The sequence below is a fragment of the Pochonia chlamydosporia genome, chromosome 4 (assembly GCF_001653235.2).
Source record: "Pochonia chlamydosporia 170 chromosome 4, whole genome shotgun sequence".
NCBI lineage: Eukaryota > Fungi > Ascomycota > Sordariomycetes > Hypocreales > Clavicipitaceae > Pochonia > Pochonia chlamydosporia.
The window spans coordinates 3,824,999-3,852,136 of NC_035793.1; the positions used below are offsets into that span (position 1 = coordinate 3,824,999).

Sequence of the window (27,138 nt, forward strand, 5' to 3'; positions counted from 1 at the left end):
TACCTTGGTTTATATTTATGAATTCTACCTGGGGCCTCTTGAGAGCTTGAGTTTACCGACTTTGTTAATACCGAACGTCGGATTTGCGAGCATTCTCAATGTCATGCCATGTGGGGGGTAAGATTCTGGGGAACGTCGCCCCAAAGAAACACCTTGCTTGGCATCCCTGTCACAGTCGAACTCCCCCAGTCTCGGCAATGACCACTAGATAAACGGACCGAAACAGAGATCAAGAGCATCGTGGGGGCACACCTAGCTAAGAAACAACTTCAATCACAGGTGGAAAATATGAGCATGTCCGGTGGGCCTGGTCTAAGATCTCACTAGCTGCTTGACACTTGGGCAACCCCATGGCCGACTTTGACTTAGATATATATGCAGCAACCGGCAAGTACGGCCTTCGGATAATAGAAGACACAACAATGGTTATATGTTTGCCGCTAGACCAGCATTTTGACCGACAAGAGCTAGTCGCCGGTTGAATTGAGTCCTCCATGATATAAACATCATGGAAACCCCTCCTTTCTGGCAAGCTAGGCTATCCGGAGCAGCTTGTAATCGCTCAGCACAAGTTTTAGAATTGCCGTGTGCTCATTATGATTGTCTCTCCGTTGGTCATTGCTCTGACAGCGCTGGTTGCTGGAGCGCCATCTCAAGCATCCAGTGTACTTCCACTTACACGGGACACAGCGCAGAAGTCGACGGCATACTGGTATGAAAAGATCAAGCACAATGGCATCAGCCCTTTCATTGAGAATGGCAAAAAATGGAAGGTCCACCGCAATGTGAAGACCGATTTTGGTGCCAAAGGTGACGGGGTGACGGACGATACAGATGCCATTCAAGCCGCCATCAACTTCGGCAACGGCACAGAATTCCGAAATAGTTCATCTTGGGGGACAACTGGCGCTCCAGCAGTGGTGTATATTCCTAGCGGGACTTATCGCATTACGAAACCGCTGTACAATTATGTTGACACCGTCATTATGGGTGACCCAACAAACAAACCCATTCTACAGGCCGCAGATACCTTCTCCGAAAAGTACAAATTTCTTTTATACGGCCATGATTACAATTACGACTCCACGATTAACTTCTATATCGGCCTAAAAAATGTTGTTCTAGACTCCTCTCGGGTGCCGGCTAAACAAAACATTACCTTGCTCAATTGGGCCGTCTCGCAGAACGTCCAACTGGCCAATGTGGTCTTTAACATGGCGGACAGCGGCGTGGCACATACTGGCCTATCAATGCCTGAAGGAGGTTCACCTCTCATCATGAACAATCTGGTCTTTCAAGGTGGTTCAGTTGGAGTTCGTATGAATGAGCAACAATACCATTTCAAGGACTTGACATTTAAGAGTATGCGATATCCAGATATCCCTATCCAACCGTTACAACTCTAACGCTATTTGACTTAGACATGGACATTGGGCTGAAGCTTGACAAACTCTTTGAAGGGACTGGCCAAGGACTTCGATTTGAATCATGCAAAGTTGGAGTTGAAACCACAAACAACAATACCGGCTTCTTCGCGCTCATTGACTCAACGGCCAGCAACGTTGACATACTATGGAACTCTGCTGGCTCATCGACTGCCCAGGGTTCTATGGTGCTGGAAAATGTTAAAGTTGATAAGAGTGTCAAATCTGTGCGTGAGCCTTGTTTCAATACAATGTTCTTGGTTAAACGCTAATGTGGTTTATCTAGACTGTGACATCCGCCGGTAAGAGCATTCTCACCGGCTCTGTCGACCAAGGCAAAGCTTGGGTCTGGGGAAATGTGTACGGTCCAGATAACGGAGAGCGCGCGGAGGGCAAGTTCTATCCCGCAAGTCGCTCAAAAACCCTCGTTGATGCTTCTGGGGCATTCCACAACGCAAAAGAGCCAACATTCGCAGACCATGATATTACAAAGGTCGTGAATGTCAAAAACGTCTGCAAGTTTCCAGTCATGGGCGATGGTATAACTGATGAGTGAGTCCCCCAACAGCTTCCTCAAATCAAAGGCACATGTGAGCTAATACAAAAATTCAGCACTGCCAACTTGCAGCACATCATCAACAAAGCAGCCGGCAAAAAGGTCATCTTCTTCCCGCACGGAACCTATCTCGTCAGCGACACCCTCTACATCCCCCCTGGTAGCAAGTAAGCTCCCCTCTGCTTAGCTAGAAACCTCTCTCATCCATTAACAATGACAACTCGCAGGTTCCACGGTGAAGCATGGTCCGAAATCAGCGCCACGGGAGACAAATTCAAAGACGAAAAGAAACCTACCCCAATGGTCCAAGTCGGCAAACCGGGAGAAACTGGCGTTGCCCAGTTCGTCGATATGCTATTCACAGTGGCCGATGTCCTTCCAGGCTGTAAGCTGGTCGAAGTCAACATGGCCGGCTCCCGGCCTGGTGATGTCGGATTCTGGAACAGCCATTTCCGTATCGGCGGTGCTCGCGGTTCCAAAGCCCAAACTAACTGCAACAGTCCTGCTACATGCCGAGCAGCCCGTATGTGCGCCCATCTAACCGCCTCATCCTCCTCCTTCTGGGAGAACAGCTGGTGCTGGAGTGCCGACCACGACCTCGACGACGATTTTGCAGCCAACCCTTCCACAGGCGGTGGATTTCTCGTGGAATCAACAAAGGGAACATGGTTAAACGGCATTGGATCCGAGCACAACGTCCTCTACCAAATGAACATTCACAAAGCAAAGAACGTCTTCCTTGGCTTCCAGCAGAGCGAAACGCCGTACTGGCAGGGCAACAACTCTGGCCTGCTCACCCCAGCACCATGGCAGAATTCCCTACTGCCAAGTGACCCTGACTTTGCGTGGTGTGCCGCAGACGACGCTCAGTGTCGCATGGCAGCGTATCAAATCGCTAACAAGTCATCCAATGTGAATATTTACGGTGGCGGATACTGGACCTTTTTCAATGGCATCAACCGCGATGGCTGCAAGGGAGAATGCCAGGAGAATGGTGTCATTTACGAAGATAACACTGAACTGTACAGTTTTGGTGTAAGCACGCATAATGTGCGGACAATGGTGCTGGAGGGCAAGAACGGCAAGTTCAATAGCGTTGTGAAGGATAAGGCGAATTCTGGTGGTTGGCAATCTGGAGGTGGTGTCATGGCGGCGTATTTGCGACAGGGACAATAATGCTACCTGGCATTTGGCGGGTCTAATGTGGAGGTAGATAGACTTGAGTACCAAGTAAGTCGCCATATTGGTTGAAGGTAGCGTCAATGGTAGGGCATATCATAGCCAGTAGACGTCCAGCTTATGGCCAAACACGTTTCAGAGAGGACAACTGTTCTGATCAAAAATTCCTCGATTCGTTTGCTCCGCGTCCGAATATGTCTAATATTTCATGTTTTCTCCGGCGTGAGCAAAGCTCCCTCATTATCCGTTCTAGAGCCCAAACAGTTTACATTACTTACATCCCAATCCGAGTTTTGGAAACATCAAGAACGAATTTAGGAGACAAGTGGCGAGTGCTACCACAGAAAGGCTGATATTATGGCTTCACAAATATATTCGCTGAAGCACATCCTATCTGCCAAATCTCCACGGTCATGAGAGGTGCCTTTCCAACCCCCTCGTGTCAATCTCTAGCCTGAATCTAAATTACCCTCTAACCTCAAGACACCTAACTCTTCTCCGTCAGTGCCGGAAGCCCTGCGGCTTTCAAATCCATGTTAACATCCTCCAAATGATCCAAGAAGTGTGCCTGCAGATCATCCCACTGGTGGGCATCACTTTGGTGAAGGGACTTGGATCCTTCACCTTGCGTCGCCCATTTCGTAAGCAATACCGGAACACTAATATGGAACATGAAAGCCATAGTATCCTCGCATATAACAACGTTCTCCAACTTGCGTTCTGTGGCATCTTTCCACGTCTGGTAGGTTTCCCCATGAGGCATGTAGCTCGCTTCGTAGCTGAGGCCTCCGCCATCGAGAACATGGCTTGATCCACCATACTTTCCGTATATCAACCCCATGACTTCAGTGCTCATGTTACGATGGTAGTATGGCGGCCGGAAGGTGTCTTCAGCCGTGATCCATTTCTTTGTGAAGATTAGAAAGTCGCTGAGTGACACGCCGGGGACCTTGGATGGTGCAGTTAGAACGCAGTATATTGTTGGGTCGGCTTGGTCTTTGCTCGCATTTGCCATGTTGACAAACTTTTCCATGGCGTATTTATAGGGAACCAAGTTGCCGTGCCATGCGACGACGTCAAATGGGGAGTGGTTTTGCGTACAGGTGTGCAAGGTGCCGGCTATCTTGTAATTTATTGTCCATGGAGCTTCGTCAATGTCAAAACTGGCAACTGGTGACTCAAAATCTCTCGGGAGGGCCAAGCCGTTGGAGCCAACGGCCCCAAATTCCGGGAGCTCGTAATGGGTGCCAAACACTTCTTGTATGTAGCCCCTTACTGGGCCGTCTGGGAGAAGGACGCGGAACCGAATTCCCGCGGGGATAACTACAACTTCGCCTGGTCGTACCATCAGCCAGCCAAGTTCAGTTTGTATGTTTAGCCTGCCGTGTTGGGGTAGAATCAGGAATTCTCCGTCGTTGTTGGACAATGCCGTCCGTTCCATCGACGTGTTTGCCGAGTAAACATGGATTGCTAGGCCGTCTCTGAGGGTGGGATCCCCTTGGCCGCCAACAGTCTTGATACCTTGGAGAAAGTCTATGCTAGCAGATGAAGATTGGTGGTCGCTGGATTCTACTATCGGGAATGGATCCCAGGCCAGCTGGGATGCAATAAACTCCACTTGCTTGTTCGCCGTTGAGAAGCAAGACTCAATCTTTGCTATTATGTCAGATGTTTGTTCCAGTGGCTTTTGAAGGACTCACATACCTCAGTATTCAAATCTGAAGCTGGCGAAACCTGACCATGTGCCACAGACGGCCTCATCCTGTACATCCACACGTGTCGTATGGCATCTCGAGAGCTGAATACGGGAGCACCATTCAATTGTTCCGAGTATAGTCCATACTTTACTTTTTGAGGCACGTTCTGCCCCTTTGGAAGCACATTCGGGACGGCTTCGGATGCAAATCTGTTGCCAAATCCAACTTGGTAACGATGAGGGTCTTTGTTGGAAGACTCTGTTAGGAAGGCCGCCTGGGCTGTGGCCGTCATTTTGCAATTGGCCATGTTGATTTTGGTGTCACAAAAGACAAAAGTTATAGAGGAAAGTGAGATCGATACAGGAGGTTTCTTGCCACTCAAAAAGGGAATGTTCTTGACAAAACGCCACCAGGTCTGACTCGGAACTTAAATCGGTGACTGCCGTCGATGCCGTTTGACACCATCTATTTCAAGCTTGGGGCAGAATCTAAAAGAGAGATTGTGCACTTCGCTTTACTAGTGGATAATAGATTGCGATAGGGTCGTCGTGCTGGTGTCAATACTTGTATGTAACAAGTCTACCCAACTGTTTTGTGAATGTCTCACTTGCGTCTGGATAAGGTAGCAAATGAAGGCGGGTTTATTAGGCCCAATTCTGAGGGGCTCTCCAGGAAAACTAAAACTGCTCGAAATATCATCTCCAATATGGCTGGGAAGAGATATTAAGCCCTTTCCTCTCCACAGGTCATCAGAGCATGGTCATGCAAAGACTACTTATTCCTTCACCTGTGGCAGCTAAGGTGCATCCGGCTGCATACTAATTCTGGACCTTCGAATAATGTGGCTTAGAGCAAGTCTCCCATAAGATGTGATGCACGTCTTGGCTTTGGGGCGCTAATTTGCCGGCGGCAAGCCGAAGTAAGATACACCAGACTTTCATGCTCCAGGGTCCATGAGCATCCATCACTCTGCATCTTGCATTCCATGTTTGGGCGTGGTCACGGAGTGCTTCCGTGTGAGAGTAAATCGCATCCCGAAACTAGTCCAAGCACGTGGGGAGTAGGAGACGGGCAACGAAGACCTTCCTTCTTTTTGACAGGGTCAATGAACTTGACATGATTCGGCTGTGTTTACCCATGCGACAGGCGTTGTCAACTTGGCCAAATCTTCTGCGTGTAAGACAGACAAGACGACTGAGCGTATGAGTTGCCACGCCTACTAGGTGAGGTGAAAACAACAGTGCCCAAACCCCATATGAAATAATTTCCATACTGTTCGTCGAAAATCGGACATTAGGGCCTGCCGATTCTCTCTATCGCCGTTCTATTAGGAGTGCTAGGCATGATGAAACTTAACTCCACAAACTACATCATGGCACAACTTCTGAGCTATACCCAAATAAGACAAAGCTGCATGAGTTCTAGGGAGATGACCATCGAAAGAAAGGTCAATTTGAGAGGAACAAGCTTTGGGCTGTGTAGGGTCGGTAACAAGGGACCTGGGCTCTTCGTCCATTTGCAACAGGAATTCGTGAAAGAGGCGCTGGCCCCGCCCTCGTTTGAACCAATGTGACAGATGGCACCTCGAATGTTCGACAACCTCGGGACGAGACATGGAAAAGTCGGCAATTTGGTCCTGTTTCTGGGCGAACAACGAGGCTGCATGTATTGAGGAAGGGATATTCCCTGCGCCGCGATGAATCAACCCCTCGCTGCCATTGGGGGCTAGGAGATTCGCCGAAAGGCTTCCTGGATTCCAAGTAGACGAATCTGCAACTTGATGACCACCTAGGCATGTACCAAACTGCGGGCGATAGGTCGTCGCGAAAGGGGGAAAAAAAAAGGTGAGGAATGGCTGCAATATTGCTATGTATCATATGAATAGCAGGTGTTAAAAAAAATTGGTATCTCGCGAGATACGATGGATCCTCTTGTGCAGTCTGACATTCTGACCAGTGGTCTGGTCTCATCCGTCAGGTTGTATTGATCGCACCTGCCAAAGCTGAGCCGAGCTGACACTCTGACTTGGACAAACCGTCAGGTGTCCGCAGCTGCTCACGCAGCACCTCAGAGATCCTTCCCAATTGATTCCATCACTCGACCCGGTCTGGCCACTTGTGAGGTTTGAACTTTTGCCAGCATCCGTCAACGAAGTCACCGAAGTCGCCAGGGACATTACTCTCCACCAGACCTCAGTCCACAACCCCTCCTCCGTGGGTTGCCTTTTATCCCCACCCTTCAATTCCGACACTCCAACACATATCGTCCAACCGCCACGCCCGCACACCTTACCTGGGCGTGTTGAACTGACTGTCTGGGGACCTGGATACCCCCGGCGATTGGAACTTGGGGCGCTTTTTTGGCCTTCTGTTGCGGGCGCGAGGCAGCCACTGGTTGTATGTTGTGTATTGGCTAGGCAAGCTCGACCTGTTCACGCACACAGCTTGGTGCCGTTGATACCGTGTGCTGCTCATCACCGGAAGGCGTAAACCTGGGCAACAAGGCGAAAAGAAAGGAACGGTCGCCTTACTAGGCGGGGAAAGTAGCGGGGAGCACGCCTAAGACAGGCAAAAGAGGCAATGGCACTCTGGAGTCTTCTGGGTCCCGGAGCATACAGCTTTGTGTTTATTGCTGTTATCGTGTTGATTGGGACGCAGCTGTGTATGCTCGTATGGAAACGCCGTCGCGGAGATCTCCCGTTACCCCCTGGCCCGCCTGGCGAGCCAGTGCTGGGTCACTTGCGAATAATTCCAACGGACAATCCTGAGTACGCTTACATGAAATGGTCTGACGAGTACAAGTCAGACATTTTGTCATTCAAGGTCCTTGGTCAACCAGTCGTTGTCCTCAATTCGGTTCGAGCCGCCGTGGATCTTCTCGATAAAAGAGGTGCCAATTATTGTGACCGACCAAGATTTGTCTTGTTTGAGGTTATGGGCTGGGGTAAAACCTTGACTTTTTTACGATGGGGACCAATATTCAGAATGCACCGTCGAATTCTACAAAGGAACTTCCAGAGGAGCAACATTGTTCAATATCGCCCTGTACAGGAACGGGAAACTGCCGTGATGCTGCAAGGCATCCTGGCTAGCCCTTCGTCGTGGGACAACGCTATTCGGCGCTTTGCAACTGCTGTCGTTCTTGGAATCGGCTTTGGCATTACGGTCGAACAAGATGACGATCCGTTCATACAAGTTGCCGCGGACGCTAGCTATGCCTTAGCCCATGGTGGTGCTCCCGCTGGAACACCAGTTGACTTCTTTCCATTTCTCAAATCCTTACCCTCGTGGTTTCACGATCGCTCACTAAAATTCGCCAGAGATTGGAAGTGGGCTATTTGCAACTTGCATGATAAGCCCTTTGATGCCGTGTTAGCCTCCAAAGAAAGAGCTGATTCCCTCATACAGGATATGCTAGACCAGAGACAGTTTCAAATTGACAACGGTGAACAACCAGAGTTATCCTTTGACGATATTAAGGGAGCAGCTGGAGCCGTTTTCGCGGCTGGTCAGGATACGACATGGGCAACCTTGACAGTCTTTATCCTAAACATGCTCCTCCATCCCGAGATCCAGACAAAAGCACAGGTGTTGTTGGATAAAGTTGTTGGCCGTGGTAGGTTGCCAAATTTCCATGATCGACCTCAACTTGCGTACATCGACTACATTGTTCAGGAAACATTAAGGTGGTGTCCAGTGTCTCCCATGGGCGTTCCACACAGATCATTGGAAGATGACTTTTATAATGGCTACTTTATCCCTGCAGGGTCTTTTGTTTACGCCAACGCGCGAGCCATGACGCATGATAGAGATATTTATAAAGACCCGGATACCTTCTACCCAGATAGATATGCTCCAAAAGACGACGGCGGCTGGGAGGAACCATTTCCTATTGGACAATTTGGCTATGGTCGAAGAGTATGTGTTGGCAAACATTTGGCGGAAGCCAGTGTTTGGATAGTGGTTGCCTCAACGCTGGGCACAATGAATATCGAAAAGGCCAGGGATGAGCAAGGCAACGATATCATGCCGAAAGTAGAGCTCACAAATGGCTTGACAAGTCACCCGAAACCCTACCAATGCCGAATTGCGCCAAGGGATGAAAGGAGCGCCAACCTCATACGAAGTGTAATGACGTAACGAATTTTAGCATCCTCATGTAGCGAGTTTATAACATACAATGTATTGTAGCATTTAGAAATGACATTAGTCTCCTTGCCTTGCTGGTTTCAAATGAGCGCGTCCTGTTTTCAAAACCCACGCCCAGAGTCCTAGTACGATGGGGACGCAAAAAAAGCTGAAGACCAAACTCCCACCAAAAACGAGTGCATGATATGTCCAAGCATTAGTCTCGTCCAAATGTGTTACCTGGCAAACAATAGCCCAGGGCAGCACATACAGCAAATTACTTGCTAGACTCTGCCAAAGATACCACTTTGGTCTCGTTGCTAACAAAACAGCCGCTAGCTGCGTCGACACTGCATAACAGATGTAACACCAGTCGATGGTCTTCCACATATGGGCTGTCACCTTGGCAACTTGGTCACTTCCACTGAGAAATTTGGCAAACGGCCTTGCTCCCCAAAGCGAGAGAATGAGACAAATCGGCGTCTCGAAGATGAGAGCGATGACAACTGATGTGAAAGCGGGTTTGGCAACAGCAAATAACTCACGCAGGCTCACTTGTTGGTTAGCCATATCATTAGAAACAACCTGACTCTTCCAACGGCCCCAATTGTGCCCTACAAAGGTCAGAGTCGTTGCTTCCAGCGCGGATACTGGAACCATGATTAGACCCCAGCGTATTGTGTTGAAGATACTCCACGCGGTGGCATATGTTGTTCCCATGCCGGCAATGTTGGCAATCAGCCACAGGTACAGCGCATTCCGAACTGCCGATTCTACAAATGTCGGTATTCCGGGGGGGATCAACACCTTCAGTGCCTGAATCGACGGCTTCACCCTTGAAGGTTCACCCTCCTTTTGACGCCTATTCAGCATCAGGTATACCAGGCCACCGAACGCAGCGACCAAATTACACGTAACTTGAATACCGGCCTGCATATTCACACTCGGCGTGTGATGTCCGACATGAAACGTCGAAATGAGAAGCATATCCAAGGCGATATTCACCGCGAACTTGACACTACTCAGCACCAGCGGCACGTCCGGTCTGTCGAGGGCCCTCGTGGACGCAGCAACAGCCGCTTCAACAGCACTGCTGAGGGCGGAAAAGGCACTGATTCGCACGTAGGTGATGCTTTTGCGGCGCACTTCAATGGGTACGAAGCCCTTTGCGAATGTTTCCGCGGAGCCAAGTAGGGCGATGGACATTAGGAGACCGAGGAGAGACTGGGTAAGGATGAGAGTATACGTCAGGCTTAGACGGTGGGTGTAGGAGGTGGATGTGTCGCCTATGGTGGACCATGCTGCTCGGGGGAGGCCTTCGTTTATGACTTCTGTTATGGTGGTGATGTATGTGTATGTGCTGTGATGGTTAGGCATGGCGAACGAGATTGGTAAGGCTGGAGTACGGGTGGCTTACTCTGTTGTTACGACCATTTTGGAGTCGATGTTTGCTACCCATAGCTTTACGAGGGTGCCGTATAAGGCGGGGAGTATGAAGGAGCAGATGTTGAAGCAGAGCGCGCCGGTGTATTGACGGCGTGTTAGGCGACGTTTGTGTAAGAGGAGCCATCTGCGCATGATGGGAGGATCAAAGGTTAAACTGTTGGCTGATGTGTTGTAGTGGGCACATTGGACGTTGAAGTTGCAAACGATGGAGGGTTTTGAAGGGACATCTCAGGTCATTGCTACTGATTGGCTTTGTGCTACTCGATATGCGAGATGGTGATAGTGCGGGGTCTGATGTGTGTGGTTGCCAAGACTGAGGGTGTTGTTCAAGTATGCGAACTTTGGGTTGTGTGTGATTGCGACATGAGAATTTGCCGTGGTGAATTCATGATGAGGAGATTGCGAATGAGACGCGGCTGAAAGCAGCTTGTTGTTCAATGGCGGTTTCAAAGTTGGATGTCACGGTGAGTCTCAACAAGGGCGGTAAATACGTGTGGGATTACCATGCTCGATGTGTAAATCGCACGAAACTGCGTTATGAGAAGACTTATAGGAACAAGTACCCAAGCCAAGCTGTGTAAGCTTTTCAATGGAGGATTCTAAGCCAACCCAGGAATAGAGTTTCTCGAAATGGAAATAAGAGATGGTGGTCAAGTATGTTGTAAACTTGTATCTTGTCAAGAGGTGTGATAAGTGCCGTTGTGTACATGGTCTTGTGAATTGATTTCGTCGGTGCAAAGGTTTCAGGGCGAGATAATTATACAAGTGTGAAATTTTCTGGCAAATCAACTGGTCTCACACATTGTCAATGGTACTTTTACAATGAGGGTCTTGCTACAAGCAGTTGCAGTGCCAATTTGAGCCCGGCGTCCGGTTTCAAACATCAATCAGATTCATGTCCTTCACCTGCAGCCTGGCATTGATGGGCACCAACATGAATGGCGTGAACCAAGCCATACAGTGAGCTGCATGAACCACAACGCAGAGACACGAACTACTCATCTAGGTCGACAGATGTTTCGCGATAGATATACCACACGGCGAACAAATCTCATCACCTCAGTTTATTGCCCACAGGAGTTTTGTATGCTGCATGGCAGTCGGCGTCTCTTGGTGCTACCAACTTGACTACCGAAATCGGAACACATCAAATAGCCTATCGAATGCCTCGCGGACGGCATTAGGCTATGCAGCAGTGTTTCGTGAAACATTGAACGCTGGATTTCGACTCGTCCAGCAACCTCAGACTCAGACCAGACTCGGATACTTGGCCGTATCCCCCGTCAACATGTCCACAAAGATGCCATTTGTCAGCGCTCGGCCTGTTGACGTTAGAATGATGATCGATGGTGACCTGGACGCAGTGGGGCGACAACAAAGGAAAGCTTCACATCTGCAAATCATTGCTCCTGATATGCTCCAAAACTGCGAAGCTGTGTGCAAGTAGATGAACCGACCCCACATGCAATGTCTGGTCCATGTCTGGCTCGGAACTCCGTGCCACCGGCCAAGCACAATTGCTCCATGGCCCGAGGCGTGAGGCGCTGGAGTTTCAATGTCCCTCCAATGTCCCGACACGGAGTTTGGTCTGGTCTGGTCTGATCTGGTGGGCATGCCGTCACTGATGCTTTACCCCATCAAATGGGACACTGTCGCTGGCGTCAGAGTAAAAGTCCACGTCCAGCTCGATGTAAAGCCCAACTCCTCCCACTCCTCTGAGTCCTCTCCACTCGTGCTCTCTTCTGCAACATCACCACTTTCAACTCCCACCTAGAAGCCTTCGTAACATAGCTCCCCACGAAAAAAACTAAACAAAGTCAATCAAAATGGTCAAAGCTGGTAAGATATCCGAAGTATCCGATCTGTTCAGGCACACACAGATCTAGCTGCTTGCCCGTCCCGCGCCGCTCTTATTATAGAATTTTCTTTCGTCTGGGAGGGGTCGTTTCGCGCTGGTTTGAGCGAGTTTTTTTCCAATCATCTTCGTTGGACGGTTTGCGCCAAATCAACCTTGATGGAAAGCACCTCAGCCCTACCCGCTCCCAAATGTCCCTTGATGGCACTGTCAACGTCCATCCCAATCACATATCTCCTGCCTTGTGCCAATGGCAGGTCTGCGTTGTGTGTGCGTTCCATGTGCTGACGATTCCATCTCCTCTTTCCAGTTGCCGTTCTCCGAGGTGACGCCAAGGTTGGCGGAACCGTCACCTTCGAGCAGGAGTCTGAGTCTGCTCCCACCTCCATCTCTTGGGACATCACTGGCAACGACGCCAATGCTAAGCGTGGATTCCACATTCACACCTTTGGCGACAACACCAACGGCTGCACCTCTGCCGGACCTCACTGTGAGTAGTGCGATTGCGTCGGAGGAATGCCACCCTCAAAACTTGGGCACGGCTTCTCCTCTGTACCACCTTGGAGCTTCCGTCACTAATGTACATGTGCTTCGTAACCAGTCAACCCTCACGGCAAGACCCACGGTGCTCCCTCCGACGAGGCCCGACATGTTGGTGACCTTGGCAACATCGATACTGATGGCCAGGGCAACGCCAAAGGCTCCGTGAAGGACTCTCACGTCAAGCTCATCGGCCCTCACAGCGTTATTGGCGTATGTCCATACCTAGGGTCGCAACACTTGTGCTCAATTGTCTCTTGCTAACCGTGACACAGCGCACTGTCGTCGTCCATGCTGGCACCGACGATCTCGGCAAGGGTGGCAACGAGGAGTCTCTCAAGACTGGTAACGCTGGTCCCCGACCTGCCTGCGGTATGTACAATCCACCAGTCGCTCGGGAATTACAAGCTAACAAGCGCATAGGTGTCATTGGCATCTCCTCGTAAATTCACTCTGTGCACTACCATACTGGTAGGACAGCAGCCATGGCGGGGTAAAGAGGTAAAAGTTTGAATCATGTTGGGGCTATTTAGCTGAATTAGCTATATCCGCAGCTATAAATTGAGTCCTACTATGGTCCTATTTGATTGAAGCATTTTGTTCGAGCTGTGACAGCTTCATTTTGTTATATGGCTATATTTTTTTGATTGTGACCACCGTTGACATCATCTGCTGGTCAGTAGATGATGAGGGGTAGAACGCCATTACATCACTTTTCCAGACGGGCTGTCTTTACACCAAGCACTACGCCACCACGGCCAAAGACACCTGGAGTGTCGGAAAGACTTACAATGACTAAAGAAAATACCTAGGTAGTGTAAATGCGATGCAATATTCAGGAAATGCCATCGATTGCACCATAGCTCGGCAACCCGTAAGCCACAGTGACAGATCCTCCATACCCGCAGGAGCTCAATGTTGGACCTCCAGTCAAGAGCTCAAACAGCCCCTCACCTGGTTGCCCCGCGCCAACAGTAAATCAATCCACCAGACAGCTTTCTTCGGACCGGAGCTCTTGTTCTCGCTTAATTATCCACCCTGGGAATCGGACCATGGAACCTAGGTGAGCGCCACAGAAGGTCCCTGACACTGAGCTGTTGACCTCAAGTCCTTCAATGCTGCAACGTGGACCAGACAATGATTGACCCCACACATTCCACCTAATGGCGTCGCTACAGGGGCCAATCTTCGTGACACATTGCCTCAAAGGCACACGACTGGAGCTGCACCAGAAGTCACCGCTTTTGTCTCCTCAATTGACTTTCGTCCAAGTGTGCGTAGAGCTTGGTTCATCTCCTTTCTACCCATTCCCCGTCTTCCCTCATCTCGATCCTCTCTGGTAAGTTTGGTACTTTTCCTTTTCATTTGTCGTCGTTAGGAACCATGCCTAGGGCTTTGTTGGCCCTGCTTCGTTGGCTGTGACAGACTGTGCCTGCAGCTTTGGGTTGCACACCGTCTTCGTGATCCCACGACTCGACGAGGGCAAGAATGTCTTCCTAAGACATGGATTTTGCTTTCAACTTGGTGGAGCCATCGTCTCATTGCGCATTGACATAAGGGAGGAAAGAGTATTGGCAAATTGATATTGTTAATCTCCTCGATGCTATCCAACAATTGGGCTTATACACATGTCGTGGGCCAGCCGAGCAACTATGCTGTCTCACACGCACATTGCCAATCACTAACGTTGCATCCTTGAAATAGTCTTCTTCCTTCCGTATCGATCCATCATGTCCAAGGTATTCGTCGGCAATGTCAAGAGTGTGTTGAGCGGTGACACACTGATCTTGACGAGCCCCAACAACCCCGCCGCCGAACGGAACTTCTCGCTCGCATATGTCACGGCCCCCCATTTGAGACGAGATGGAGACGAGCCTTTTGCTTTCCAGTCTCGCGAGTATCTGCGTAACTTGGTCGTCGGGAAGCCAGTCCAATGCACCATTCAGTACACCATCCCTAACTCTGGCCGAGAGTTTGGTACCGCCAAGCTGAAGGATGGCAGCGAGCTACCCGACGAGTTGGTCAAGGCCGGATGGCTAAAAGTCCGCGAGGATGCTGGCCGCAAGGAAGAAAACGAGGAAGTCCTGGAACGTCTTGAAAAGCTCCGCGGCTATGAATCGCAGGCCAAAGCCGAAGGCAAGGGCTTGTGGGCCAGCGGCGGTGGCATCATTGAGGTCCAGAATGACCTCGGTGGCCCTGATTTTATGAAGGAGTGGAAGGGCAAGACGGTTGAGGGCGTGGTTGAGCGAGTACTCAGTGGCGACAGACTTCTTGTAAGACTGTTGCTCTCAGAGAAGAAGCATGTGCAGCCTATGACACTCATTGCCGGTATTCGCACACCTGCAACGGAGAGAACAGTTCCATCCACCGGTACCACTCAGCCAGCTGAAGAATTTGGCAACGAAGCCAGGCAATTCGTCGAAAGCCGCCTGCTGCAGAGACAAGTCAAGGTTGAGATTGTTGGTGCCAGTCCTCAGGGGCAGCTGGTTGCCACCATCATCCACCCCCGTGGTAACATTGCTGAGTTCTTGCTGCAGGATGGCCTGGCTCGATGCAATGATTTCCACTCCACCATGTTGGGTGAGAAGATGGCTGCTCTCCGAGCAGCCGAGAAGCAAGCGCAGTCTAAGAAGCTGCGACTCCACAAGCACCATGTCGCCAAGGCTGATGGTGGCAACCAGGAGATGACGGTTAGCAAGATTGTTGGAGCTGATACCATTATTGTGAAGAACAAGGCTGGGGCCGAGAAGAGGATCAGCTTCAGCAGCATCCGTGGCCCCCGTACCAACGAAGCGAGCGAGAGCCCATTCAAAGAGGAAGCGAAAGAGTTCCTGCGTCAGAAATTGATTGGAAAGCATGTCAAGATCAGCATCGACGGCAAGAAGCCTGCCACTGAAGGATTCGAGGCTAAAGAGGTGGCCACAGTTACCGAGAAGGGCAAAAACATTGCCCTTTTGTTGGTTGAAGCTGGATGGGCTTCCGTCATTCGTCACAGAAAGGACGACACCGACAGAGCCTCCAACTACGATGAGCTTCTGGCAGCCCAGGAGAAGGCGAAGGAGGAGCTGAAGGGAATGTGGTCGGGCAAGCCTCAAAAAGCCAAGCAGTATACTGATCTGTCAGAAAACACGCAAAAGGCCAAGATTATGCTTGCCACCCTACAGAGACAGAAGAAGGTTCCTGCCATTGTCGATTTCTGCAAGGCTGGCTCCCGATTCACACTTCTTGTTCCCCGCGAGAATGTTAAGCTGACGCTGGTTCTTGGTGGCATCCGCGCTCCCAGAGCTCCACGCCCAGATGGAGAGGGCGGCGAGCCGTTTGGCAAGGAGGCCTTAGAGTTGGCCAACCGACGATGCAACCAGCGAGATTGCGAGGTCGACATTCATGACATGGACAAGGTTGGCGGGTTCATCGGCGCTCTGTACATCAACCGCGAGAACTTTGCCAAGGTATTGGTAGAAGAGGGCCTCGCCTCCGTTCACGCATACTCTGCTGAAAAGTCTGGCAACTCCGTGGAATTGTTTGCCGCTGAGAAGAAGGCCAAGGAGGCACGAAAGGGACTGTGGCACGACTACGATCCTTCACAGGAGGAGGCATACGAAGAAGAGGAGGTTCCCGAGGAGACACCTGCTGAGACTGAAGTGTCTCTAGACAAGAAGCCTACCGATTATCGCGATGTTATGATTACCAACATTGACGGCAACGGCAAGATCAAGATTCAAGAGATTGGCAAGGGAACCGCCTCCCTGGAGACGATGATGAATGAGTTTAGAAAGTTCCACCTGGACTCAAAGAACAACAAGCCTCTCGGCGATGCTCCCAAGACTGGAGACTTTGTTTCGGCCAAGTTCTCTGCAGACGGACAGTGGTACCGAGCTCGTGTTCGATCCAACGATCGCACCGCCAAGGTGGCCGAAGTGCAGTATGTCGACTACGGCAACAGCGAAAAGATTCCCTGGTCCAACCTTCGATCTCTGGATCAGAGCCAATTTGGTGTCCAGAAGCTCAAGGCCCAGGCCATCGATGCGTCTTTGTCATTCGTACAGCTTCCCACTGGTGCTGATTACTTCAATGAGGCTATTGGCGTCATTGCTGAGATGACTGAGGGTAAGCGTCTGGTGGGCAGCTTCGACTTTGTGGACAGCAAAGAGAATGTCAGCTACATCACCTTGTACGACCCCAAGTCAAACAACGAGCTGCCGGGCTTGAACGACTCCATCAATAAGGAGGTGGTTGCCAGCGGCTACGGCATGGTTCCCAAGAAGCTCAAGACGTGGGAGCGAAGCAAGGCGTTTGAGCCGTACCTCAAGCACCTTCGCGAGATTGAGAGCCAGGCTAAACAAGACCGTCTGGGCATGTGGGAGTATGGTGACATTACTGAGGATTAGATGAATTGGACTGGGATCAATAAAAAACAGCTATGAGTAGTTTATAGCTTTAAGGAGATTGGATCGGGATAGCATGATGTACACGAATACAAAAGTTATCACTGCATAGAGGGTGTTTTTCAGGACGGCAGCTAGGGTTCTTGAATCTATGAGGGTATTTCAGCGCATTCACATGTCTATCCGCAAACTCGTGGTCGATTTTTTTTATGTTGAGAAGACGACAAGTTAGACTGAGCAGGTACGTCATGTTGCATGGGAAAAGGAAAATAGCACCCATCACGTCCAGTCCACAAATGTATCCAGTGTTTTGAGTGACAGGTTGCCAAATGACGTCGGGCCAAGCGGGGGTCCAATTTTTTGTGTATCGAGGCTCCGCTGTGTGCGTGAGAGGATGCAGAGAGCATGGGATGGATTTGGTTTCTGAATCGTAAATTGCGCATGCTAGGATGATGTAGTGTGGTGATGTGATGGTTAACTGTGCTGTGGGAGGTAAGGCAGGTGAGTAGAGAAACTGATTGTGGTAGTGGTAAGGAAATATTTTGGATTCTGCTAAGGCGACTAGGTGATCGACGATTAGATCTAGATTGTGGCAAATTCGGGGTTCATGTGCATCAGAATTTTATCGATTTATTGTCCTCGAGACTCAAACATGAAGGTGTATTTTGTCCTTTGACATTCTGTCAATCTGTGCAAGTGGAATGTAGCCACTCCGATTGTCGGTGGACCCGAAAAGGCGGGCCGGAGCACAGGAGTCCGGCCAGCCACTTGCGGCAGATGTAGGCGTTGGGAGCTAGGATGTCCAGTGGCTAAGCTGGTGACTGAGCTTCAGTCAGGCAGTTGCAGTGGTTGGAAAGCACTGACAAAGACCAGTCATGATTTGACCAGACATGAGGAAGGAGCAACTTCAAAGATTGCCCCGCTATTGCCAGATGGAGGGGTGCGCGCCGGAGACAGCCAAAGCAACGCAGAATGGAGGGGCAACCACACATTTGTACCAGAAAACGGTCTCAATCCAGCACAGTGTTTGCACAAGCCCACGCCAAAGGATGAGCAGCTCCCGTTGGTGGGAATCGAGGCATGAAATTGTGACAGGCCCAATGTAATTTCATCTACGGACAGGATGTACTTATGAATAAACGATGGCTCGTCGTTGCCACTTGCAAGAAGGAGGCGTCGACACAACCCGCACCCAACCAGTACGACCGGCGGTAACGGATGCCCATTGATTATCCACCCATTATATCATCATTTCGAAACCTTCTCCCATTGCGTCCAACACACCAGTTGCTACAAAAAGTCAACGGTTCCCACTTTACTCTTTCCTTTCTGAATCCCCTCCCTTTCTTTTTTATTCTTCCCTTTCATTGCATAACCACATCTGTTCATCGCGGAACTTACATCCCATTCATCATGTCCAACTCGCTCGATCAGCTCAAGGCCGCTGGCACCGTAAGTTGCATCCAGACCCCGCCATCTTTGCCCCTCCTCACCGAAGCTTGATGAGCTTTCGTTTGGGAATCGGGCGTTGAGGAATTGCCACGCAATCATTGGGAGATTTCTTCTACATGATTGATGGAAGCGTGGCTACTCGTTCTGCCTTTTGGGTACCTTTTTTTGGTGAAATGGAAGCTGACTGTTTGTTTTTGCTATTAGACTGTGGTGTCTGACTCTGGTAAATTCCCGCATGGCCTTTCCCAACATTTTGTTTTGGTGAAGCTAACATTTTGTTTTCATAGGCGACTTTGAATGTGAGTAGCTTCGACTCTCGGTCGGCTAGGCAGCTGATTGCTTTCTGGTCCTTGCGGTTCTCATAGTCGCGGGACCAGCATACATGACTGCTCTGGAGCTCAATCCCGTCGGGAGAACAAAATGCTAACACTTCACAGCTATTGCCAAGTACCAGCCTCAGGATGCCACCACCAACCCTTCCCTCATCTTGGCCGCCGCCAACAAGTACCCCAAGTTGATGGAAACCGCCATTGCCTACGGCAAGGAGAAGGGTGGCGACATCGACTCCCAGGTCGACCATGCCCTCGACCGCCTCCTCGTCGAGTTTGGCAAGGCCATCCTCAACACACTTGAGAAGAAGGACGGCAGGGTCTCTACCGAGGTCGACGCCGCTTTCTCCTACGATACCAAGGCCACAATTGGCAAGGCTCACCACATTATTGACGTAAGTTGTCCCCCAAAACACAGTAACCGTATGAACCGCCGCTCACTGACTTTCACAGCTCTACAAGGAGCAGGGTGTCGACCCCAAGAGGATCCTCATCAAGATCGCCTCCACCTGGGAGGGCATCCAGGCCGCCAAGGTCCTCCAGTCCGAAGGAATCAACTGCAACCTGACTCTCATGTTCTCTTTGCCCCAGGCTATTGCCTGCGCCGAGGCCGGGGCCTTCCTGATCTCTCCCTTCGTCGGCCGCATCCTCGACTGGTACAAGGCTCACGAGAAGAAGGAGTACACCAAGGAGGAAGATCCTGGTGTCGCCTCGGTCAAGCAAATCTTTGAGTACTACAAGACCTCTGGCCACCCTACCATTGTCATGGGCGCTTCGTTCCGTAACATTGGTGAGATTACCGAACTTGCTGGCTGCGACTACCTGACCATTTCTGTAAGTTTTTGCTTTCCATTTTTCCTTCGCTCTCTTGTCATAGTCGCAACTAATACTAACTATCAAAGCCCAACCTGCTCGAGGAGCTCATCAACTCCACCGAAGCTGTCCCCAAGAAGCTCGACGCCTCAAAGTTCGCCTCCGCGGAAGCCAAGGCCAACTACAAGAACAAGTACATCAAGGACGGCAAGACTCTCAGCGAAGACAACGAGGCTCAATTCCGAGCCGACTTTGAGAAGGTCCAGATGGCCGTCGATAAGCTAAAGGAGGGTATTGACAAGTTTGCCGCGGATGCCGTCAAGCTTAAGGGTATCATTAAGGAGAAGATTGAGAAGCCTAGTGCTTAAGTCTGTCTGAAACGCTCAAGGACGAATATTATAATGATGGATGAAAATGAAAAATGAGTGGCGACTCAGAGGAAGAATTGAAAATGACGTCATGGCTTGGAAGGCGTTAGTGGGCTTTGTGAGATTGTAGCCTTGCTGGCAGAGGAGATAATATATTTATTGCTGTCAATGGCCGACGAGAACGTGACGGTTAAAATGACTTATTGTGAATGTATCGGGTTGGATGTGACGTGATGTGGGATGTGAGACAACCGATGACGTGCGGCATATAAAACTGGAACGACTATGGTATATTATCTAACGTGCTCTAAAGAAATTGGTATCAAGTAGGGTATCAAAGTTTCAACGTTGTCATGCCATCCACGGCATTACAAGGGTATCAAGTTTCTCGTCACAGCTCCAGAATCTACAGCCACCATCTACGTCCCCTTTCGTTTCCGGGCCACTTTGCACGGAACCTGAATCTTGTCATAGGTGAACCCCTTCCTCCCTTTCGCCTTCACAATCAATGCTGTCAAATCGCCGCCCGCGGCGCAGCCCGAGTCCAGGCCAACAGTGTACCTGGTCTCTGTGAACCCCATCTTTGCGTCGTGGCCGTACATGACGGTCCGCCGGTGGCCCTCCTTAACATGACTCTTCTGGTATCTGTTCCATGCTTTGGTCCATCGTTCGCCGGAATGGTCGTCTATAGGGACGGGTATGACTTTTTGCGCCTCCTCGACGTCGTCATCGTCTAACTCTGCATTTGAAGTCTCAGTGCGTCGTTTGAGTTCATCCTGGGGGTATATCAATGTACGCATATTCATGACTGCCCATGGATCCTGCTTTTCCAACTTGACGCCTGGTACGAGGCCTCCGTGAACGAAGTACAGGTTCAATGGCGCAGCTTTCAAAATGACGGGCAGGTTGGAGAGCCATGTCACTTGTTCCGGGAGAAGCGTCTTGGCGGCTTTGAGAATCTTTTTGTCCCGTTTCCGGAAGCCGACTACCTCGTCTTTGTGGGTGGATGCTGCTCGGCCGCGATATTCCTTGAGGGCTATCAATAGGCGGTCTTCGTGGTTGCCTCGCACGGCACTCGCATTCATGGACATGAGACGAGAAAGAACACCTCGCGAGTCGGGGCCTTTGTTGACCATGTCTCCTAGGGTGATGACATGGTCGTTTGAAGGGTTGTATTCCGCAAGATTGAGAAGGTTTCCTAGCTCGGTGTTCATGCCGTGGATATCGCCGATGACGAGGAGGCGGCGGTTGTTATGGACGGTGGGTATGTATTGTTCTGGCATGCTGGCTGTGAGGGTGAGGTGGCCTAGCTTTGGGCGATGTTTCCCGTAAGAAGTGAATGGGCATTGGCCATTGGCACATCCGAGTCTTCCATGTTTGGCTTCTTTCGAGGCTGTGACTAGAGCTGGGACCTCGGTGAGGAACAGTATCCAAAGGACTATGTTGAGGCAGACGATGGCCACGATGCCGAACCATTGGCATCTGGAAATAGCACGAGCCATGGTTGGTGATGCGGAAGATTTGCAAAATATGATTCGTATTTGCGTCGACGGATGTTAGAGTCGGTGTGGTCAGGTTTGCGTCGTCATCAGCCCTGGCTGCGTAAAGTCTGACATCTTATGCCGTGCAACCAGGAGCAGGAGCTGAGAGCGGAATTGTAAACGGTTGCAGAAGCCGTAAAATGAGAATGCGATCTTGTGGGCGTAAGAATCAACAAGGTACGATACATGAAAGTGGTTGTATGAAAATGTGTTTGGTGAAGATTGGAGAGTTGGGCGCCAAGACATGAACGTAGATTTTGAGTCTTGATCAGGCGCTCGTTGGTAGCAATTTCCGAATGCGCGGCTCGGCAGTGACGAGTCAATCGGACAAGGGCACTTGAGCACTTGAGCAGGCGAGACCAACCAGATCTGACAATGAAGCTACCCGCATTCGGTCAAAGGTCAGGTCAGGCTTGATGCAGACCGCCTTCAATGTTGTCGTGGCCACGTGCTGTAAATCGTCTTTATGGTTGTATGTATTGTGGCGTGTTTGTATTCGTGAATGTCTTTGTTTATTTTGCGCCTGGTGCAGGTCGTTGCTCGATTTGGCAGGTTTTGGTTAAATTCGTGCAGATACATGCGTTAGTTCCCGCGTTTCCTGGACGTAACGGTGGCTGCAACAGTGCATGCACAATCTAGATTCGTATTAAGTGAACTTGACTCGAATTAAGCCACTCGGTTCGGAGCTGATGCGGTAAAACTGACAAGATTAATACAGAGCCCTGAGAGACAGCTGCCAAGCCTGCAGCTTGCATAAATTATTCAATGTTGCCCAACTGACATGGTCCACTGGTACTAATTTTTTTCACCGCAGTACTCCATAAAATTATCCCGTGTTCACCTACGCAGTATTACAACATCCGGATTGTCCAACACAACAATTCGGCCCCTTTCGTAGTCAATGTTCAACTATTACATACACCCAATCCCATGTATTTTGAAATGGACTTGCAAAAAAAGGTCCAACCACTGCATATCTTCCCCCCTACATGACTCAACTAGCCCACAAAAAGAACCAAAAAATTAAGCCACCTCTGAAAGCATCGTGGAACGATTCTTGCTCCCGGCAGGGCTTGAACCTGCGGCCTCCGCATCACTAACGTTTATTAGTACGAAGCTCTAACCAACTGAGCTACGGAAGCTTTCCGAGATGGATTGATGACGACGGCCGAGGATAATCATCTCAAAAGGGTTCAGCACCTGGTGCATTGTAATTAACTACCCGTTAATGCTAAAGAGGGCATATGTTGACCTGCGCAATTCACAAGGCGTTTTTAAGTTCTCATACATTTCATCTATGATGCTGTATTGTACATAGCTGAGATTTGGCGCCTTGTCTATCAATTAGTGTACAAGCCTTTGTAGCCCATTATCGAATACAAAGAGCCGCAGCACAGAATACTGCATTCCCAATCTCTACCACTCCACGAATCTCTCAAATCAAAGCCATACATGACTCCTCGCCCCTTAGGAATCACATCAACACCTAAACGCCAAATATGCAAATGCAATGTCCCTCCGCCTCCTCACTTGTTTTGCTGCTGCTGAAGAAGCTGCGCCTGCTCCGCCCGATACTTCTCATTCTCAACATCCCTCCAATCCTGCGGAATAGGCTCATTCCCACTCGTCTCCTTGACGCCGCCCGCAAACGCCGGCTTACCAGCATACAACTGGTACCCCTTGCCTGTCTCCGCGCCCTCCATGGTCTTGTACGTGACGGGCATGTTTCCGCGGAATCGCTTGCGCATGTCGACCATGCCGCGCTTGCAGTCGCCGTAGCCCTTTTTCAGTTGTTGGCATTTCGTGGGGAGTGTGCTGGCGAGCGGTTCGCGGAGGCAGTCAGATGCTTTGTTGCGTTGGATCATGACGCATTCTGACTCTTGGAGGCATTGTGCGAGCGCGTCGCCTAGGAATTGGTTAGTTTTCTGGGTAGCGTGTATGTGTAAAGGTGTCTTGGTGGTTGCTTACGCAGCTCTTGACATGAACTTGGCATTGTGACTTGTTGTGGGAGGATTGATGTCGAGTAGGTAGAAAGCTCGGATGATTTGGAAAAGTTGCGTGACACTTTTTGGGTGGCGTTGATTGGATTGGTGTGGATGGGTTGGAGACTAAATTAATGTGCAGGGATACTTTATTTGCATGTTGAAATTCGCTACTACAAAAGTATTTTACGTGAGATATTTTGACAGTGGAGGGCACACCTGCGTATGGCTCAGATCGCACCCCATCTTGTTAGGTGCCTAAGTAAATATAATTGCATCATCATGGTCAATGCAATATCCATAGGACTTGAGTAGCAACAATGAATTGGAATCCAACCAACAATAGCTGTGGTACCCATTACTGAAAACCGGTGTCACTCGTGTTGTCCATGCACACCCTTACCCGGCGAAGGTCAACCACTTGACCAACAAAGTCTCGCACACCAGAGACTCTCGGGACAATCCAAGAAGCCGAATTCACACTTCCATACCCAATTAAACAGTATAACCGCCAGACCCGACCTGCAAAAAGGGTGTGAATCTGCAGTCGAAAGTAGGTCTATAGGGTAGCTGGTGGTGGGGTCCTTTGCTCCAGCTGACCACTTGCAGGTCGTGGCTGTCGCATGTGACATCACTGACGTCTTGCGATTCTTTGTTCGAGGTCCACTTCCCCAGAAAGAGAGCGCCAATCTTCCAACATCAAAAACGTCCTCCTTGAAACTGCTGTGCTGTATCGTTCACGCGACATGTCCGCAGTGTTATTTCCTTGTGTTTCTTCCATATTTTGAGATATTGTCTCGCAAAAATGCCCGTACCGTTTCTTGGACGGCTACATCCGTGAGTTTTGCCGCAATTTCTTGCTCCCCTCAGTTGCCGTCTGGAACTCAATTGCGCTGACTGGAGTGTCTCATAGATACGAGTATCTTGCCCTCGTTGGATCGTTCGTTTTTGTAGGCCTTGAAGCGGTTATTCGGATTCTTACTCTGGCTCTACGTGTGTTGCAGCTGCCTTTCAGTCTTGCACGGACCATTGCTGACGTATCATAGCCTCGTTTGTTGTCTCATTTTTCTACCTCATTTCGCGGCGACTATTTAACAGATTTACGACTGAAGAGCACAAAAAGGCGGAGAGCAGAAAAAAGAGTGGGTTGTGTCTGCTGAGTTGCCGTGAAATAAGCTAACTCCTACAGCAATATCCACTTCCGTCCGCGATGCGTCCGATTTTGTCGAGCTCTGCCGTCTGTGGGGATACGAGGCCGAGGAGCATATAGTCCAGACGAAAGATGGCTATCTGCTGGGCATCCACAGATTACAATGGCGTCGGGGAGAGGAGGGACAAAAGGTCAATTGCGGGCCTGGGAGTGTAAAGAAGCGGGTTGTCTACTTGCACCACGGGCTGCTCATGAATTCGGAAGTTTGGGTGTGCTTGACGGACGAACGGAGATGCTTGCCGTTTGAGCTGGTTGAGCGCGGATTTGATGTTTGGGTCAGTATTCCTCCGGCCTTGGTGCTCATAATTCTTGCTGACAGATATAGTTTGGAAACAATCGTGGAAACAAGTACTCGAAAAAGTCAATTCACGCGTCGCCCACCACGGTTCAGTTTTGGGACTTTTCGATGGATGAATTTGCATTCCATGACATCCCCGATACAATTTCCTACATCTTGGAAACCACAGAACAAAAGAGCCTCTCGTATATTGGCTTTTCGCAAGGCACTGCTCAGGCATTTGCAACCTTGGCTATTCACCCGCTGCTTAATCACAAGGTCAACGTGTTTATTGCGCTAGCACCAGCCATGGCACCCGCTGGTTTGTCCAATGGCATAGTAGATTCGCTAGTCAAAGCTTCGCCATCGGTACTTTACCTCATGTTTGGCAGACGGTCCATCCTGAGCTCTGCCACCATGTGGGAGACGCTACTGTATCCGCCTCTTTTCTGCCATCTCATCGACAGAGGATTGGGATTCTTATTCAACTGGAAGACGAAGAACATCTCAGCCAGTCAGAAGCTAGCAGCCTACCCGCATCTCTACTCCTTCACCAGCACGAAGAGCGTAGTCCACTGGTTTCAGGTTATCCGCAACAAATGCTTCCAGATGTACGACGATGATGTTCATCAGCCAATGAATGTTGCTACGTCGAGAAAGTACTCCAAGGTGGCCAAGTATCCGACTCGAAATATTCGTACACCTGTCGTCTTGGTCTATGGTGGCAGCGATTCTCTCGTGGACATCAAGATCATGCTACGAGAGCTTCCTCCGCAGACGGTGGCGACCGAAATTCCACATTACGAGCATCTCGACTTCTTGTGGGCTAGAGATGTCGATTCTCAAGTCTTTCAGCATGTATTCGATGCTCTGGACAGTTTTACGGATGCAGAGCACACTGTGGAGGAATATGATCGGTACTACATGGTAAGGAATGAAAGTTTGATGGGGTCTGCATACTCTTTTTTGCATCGAGGAAGCGAGAGCGAAGCATCGACTACTGCTGCTGGCAGCGAGGGACCATCCACGCAACCGCCGCAGCATGTCGCGCGAGAAGACACAGAAGTGACTGAAAATACATCCAAGAACCGGCTCATTGGTCGCGTTGATGGTATAAATGACACGACGGAGAAGCTAAAGGGCGTGGGAGTCCGAAGAGGCGGCGCCAAAGGCCTAAACGAGAAGCCGGATGTTGGCCCGCTGGACAGAACAGGTTGAATCGCGCGACGGGAGAATAGCGGAAGAAGCAGTGATACCCTGATGTCTGCATTGATGTAAATACAAGATTGTCAAGTACATAGCATATTGAGAAGTTGGTCTATTGATGGCTTAGCATTGAACCGTGAGTGCAGCTTACGTTTAGTATGACGAAGTGATTATGTGGCTGCATCGATTTACGGATGGCAGTGAAATTGATCGGCAAGATGGGCAAACAACCACTACGTAGTAAGTGTAACCAAAACTAAAAGCTTGATGTAAACACTGCATATGTATAATACTCAATTATTTTTTTGATATAGCCAAATAAGGTTAGCAATATCTGCCTTTGGTCAAAGACTCTCGTGAAGCTGTGACACATCTTGAAAACGAGGTCTGGTGGGTCATCGCCGGAGTTGACGCTATCCCGGCCGATCGAGTCAGAATTAGCCCGAATGCCACACAAATATTGAAAAGTAAACAGAAACGAGCTCGTATCAGCGGCTGGTGAGCACCAACTTTCCATGTTGTTGCCTTGCTTATATTCTCACCACGTGCATAAACCCAGGACCAACAGCTTACCTTGTTCCAATCTTACTTGGTACTCAGTTACGTACAACCTTTCAGCCGCTTTTCCGAACAGACCAATTCCAAGAGATGGTTTCAGATTGATTGGCATCATATCCGTAGGTATTCGGCAGTAACTCATCCTGAGCAATATAAGCACCGGCTTAGCATGCAAGGGGCCGTTGTTTCGCCG

The 27,138-nt window shown here is 49.9% G+C and overlaps 12 protein-coding genes and 1 non-coding gene across 13 annotated transcripts; 7 read left to right on the forward strand and 6 right to left on the reverse strand.

Annotated features, from left to right (window-relative positions):
* Positions 1–596: 596 nt before the first annotated feature.
* Positions 597–3,156, forward strand: VFPPC_08541 (exo-beta-1,3-glucanase; the record flags this gene model as incomplete). Its single annotated transcript, XM_018287229.1, has 5 exons — positions 597–1,362; positions 1,422–1,651; positions 1,711–1,976; positions 2,037–2,147; positions 2,208–3,156. 5 exons carry the CDS (start codon positions 597–599, stop codon positions 3,154–3,156), a joined length of 2,322 nt encoding a protein of 773 aa, XP_018144176.1.
* Positions 3,157–3,646: 490 nt separating this feature from the next.
* VFPPC_08542 (homogentisate 1,2-dioxygenase) lies at positions 3,647–5,163 on the reverse strand (the record flags this gene model as incomplete). The annotated part of the gene is made up of 2 exons (XM_018287230.1): positions 3,647–4,810; positions 4,864–5,163. 2 exons carry the CDS (start codon positions 5,161–5,163, stop codon positions 3,647–3,649), a joined length of 1,464 nt encoding a protein of 487 aa, XP_018144177.1.
* Positions 5,164–7,144: 1,981 nt separating this feature from the next.
* On the reverse strand, positions 7,145–7,330 carry VFPPC_17813 (hypothetical protein; the record flags this gene model as incomplete). Its single annotated transcript, XM_022429494.1, has 1 exon — positions 7,145–7,330. The coding sequence occupies one exon, from the start codon at positions 7,328–7,330 to the stop codon at positions 7,145–7,147; it is 186 nt and encodes a 61-aa protein (XP_022285452.1).
* Positions 7,331–7,435: 105 nt separating this feature from the next.
* On the forward strand, positions 7,436–8,995 carry VFPPC_08543 (O-methylsterigmatocystin oxidoreductase; the record flags this gene model as incomplete). The annotated part of the gene is made up of 1 exon (XM_018287231.1): positions 7,436–8,995. One exon carries the CDS (start codon positions 7,436–7,438, stop codon positions 8,993–8,995), a length of 1,560 nt encoding a protein of 519 aa, XP_018144178.1.
* Positions 8,996–9,061: 66 nt separating this feature from the next.
* On the reverse strand, positions 9,062–10,561 carry VFPPC_14431 (hypothetical protein; the record flags this gene model as incomplete). The annotated part of the gene is made up of 2 exons (XM_018292200.1): positions 9,062–10,343; positions 10,401–10,561. 2 exons carry the CDS (start codon positions 10,559–10,561, stop codon positions 9,062–9,064), a joined length of 1,443 nt encoding a protein of 480 aa, XP_018144179.1.
* A 961-nt stretch (positions 10,562–11,522) lies between these two features.
* Positions 11,523–11,876, forward strand: VFPPC_17812 (hypothetical protein; the record flags this gene model as incomplete). Its single annotated transcript, XM_022429493.1, has 1 exon — positions 11,523–11,876. One exon carries the CDS (start codon positions 11,523–11,525, stop codon positions 11,874–11,876), a length of 354 nt encoding a protein of 117 aa, XP_022285453.1.
* Positions 11,877–12,255: 379 nt separating this feature from the next.
* Positions 12,256–13,270, forward strand: VFPPC_16120 (Superoxide dismutase; the record flags this gene model as incomplete). Its single annotated transcript, XM_018293873.1, has 5 exons — positions 12,256–12,268; positions 12,595–12,774; positions 12,886–13,037; positions 13,100–13,196; positions 13,248–13,270. 5 exons carry the CDS (start codon positions 12,256–12,258, stop codon positions 13,268–13,270), a joined length of 465 nt encoding a protein of 154 aa, XP_018144180.1.
* Positions 13,271–14,554: 1,284 nt separating this feature from the next.
* On the forward strand, positions 14,555–17,212 carry VFPPC_08545 (transcription factor; the record flags this gene model as incomplete). The annotated part of the gene is made up of 1 exon (XM_018287232.1): positions 14,555–17,212. One exon carries the CDS (start codon positions 14,555–14,557, stop codon positions 17,210–17,212), a length of 2,658 nt encoding a protein of 885 aa, XP_018144181.1.
* Positions 17,213–18,622: 1,410 nt separating this feature from the next.
* Positions 18,623–20,171, forward strand: VFPPC_08546 (transaldolase; the record flags this gene model as incomplete). Its single annotated transcript, XM_018287233.1, has 6 exons — positions 18,623–18,661; positions 18,866–18,884; positions 18,949–18,960; positions 19,099–19,385; positions 19,444–19,824; positions 19,893–20,171. The coding sequence occupies 6 exons, from the start codon at positions 18,623–18,625 to the stop codon at positions 20,169–20,171; spliced, it is 1,017 nt and encodes a 338-aa protein (XP_018144182.1).
* Positions 20,172–20,590: 419 nt separating this feature from the next.
* VFPPC_08547 (Ser/Thr protein phosphatase family) lies at positions 20,591–21,673 on the reverse strand (the record flags this gene model as incomplete). Its single annotated transcript, XM_018287234.1, has 1 exon — positions 20,591–21,673. The coding sequence occupies one exon, from the start codon at positions 21,671–21,673 to the stop codon at positions 20,591–20,593; it is 1,083 nt and encodes a 360-aa protein (XP_018144183.1).
* A 1,097-nt stretch (positions 21,674–22,770) lies between these two features.
* Positions 22,771–22,854, reverse strand: VFPPC_17285. The gene has a single exon. It is a non-coding gene; the product is annotated as a tRNA-Ile (tRNA).
* A 384-nt stretch (positions 22,855–23,238) lies between these two features.
* Positions 23,239–23,705, reverse strand: VFPPC_08548 (cytochrome c oxidase assembly protein; the record flags this gene model as incomplete). The annotated part of the gene is made up of 2 exons (XM_018287235.1): positions 23,239–23,618; positions 23,681–23,705. 2 exons carry the CDS (start codon positions 23,703–23,705, stop codon positions 23,239–23,241), a joined length of 405 nt encoding a protein of 134 aa, XP_018144184.1.
* Positions 23,706–24,499: 794 nt separating this feature from the next.
* On the forward strand, positions 24,500–26,399 carry VFPPC_08549 (triglyceride lipase-cholesterol esterase; the record flags this gene model as incomplete). The annotated part of the gene is made up of 5 exons (XM_018287236.1): positions 24,500–24,531; positions 24,608–24,687; positions 24,741–24,836; positions 24,884–25,179; positions 25,230–26,399. 5 exons carry the CDS (start codon positions 24,500–24,502, stop codon positions 26,397–26,399), a joined length of 1,674 nt encoding a protein of 557 aa, XP_018144185.1.
* Positions 26,400–27,138: the final 739 nt, after the last annotated feature.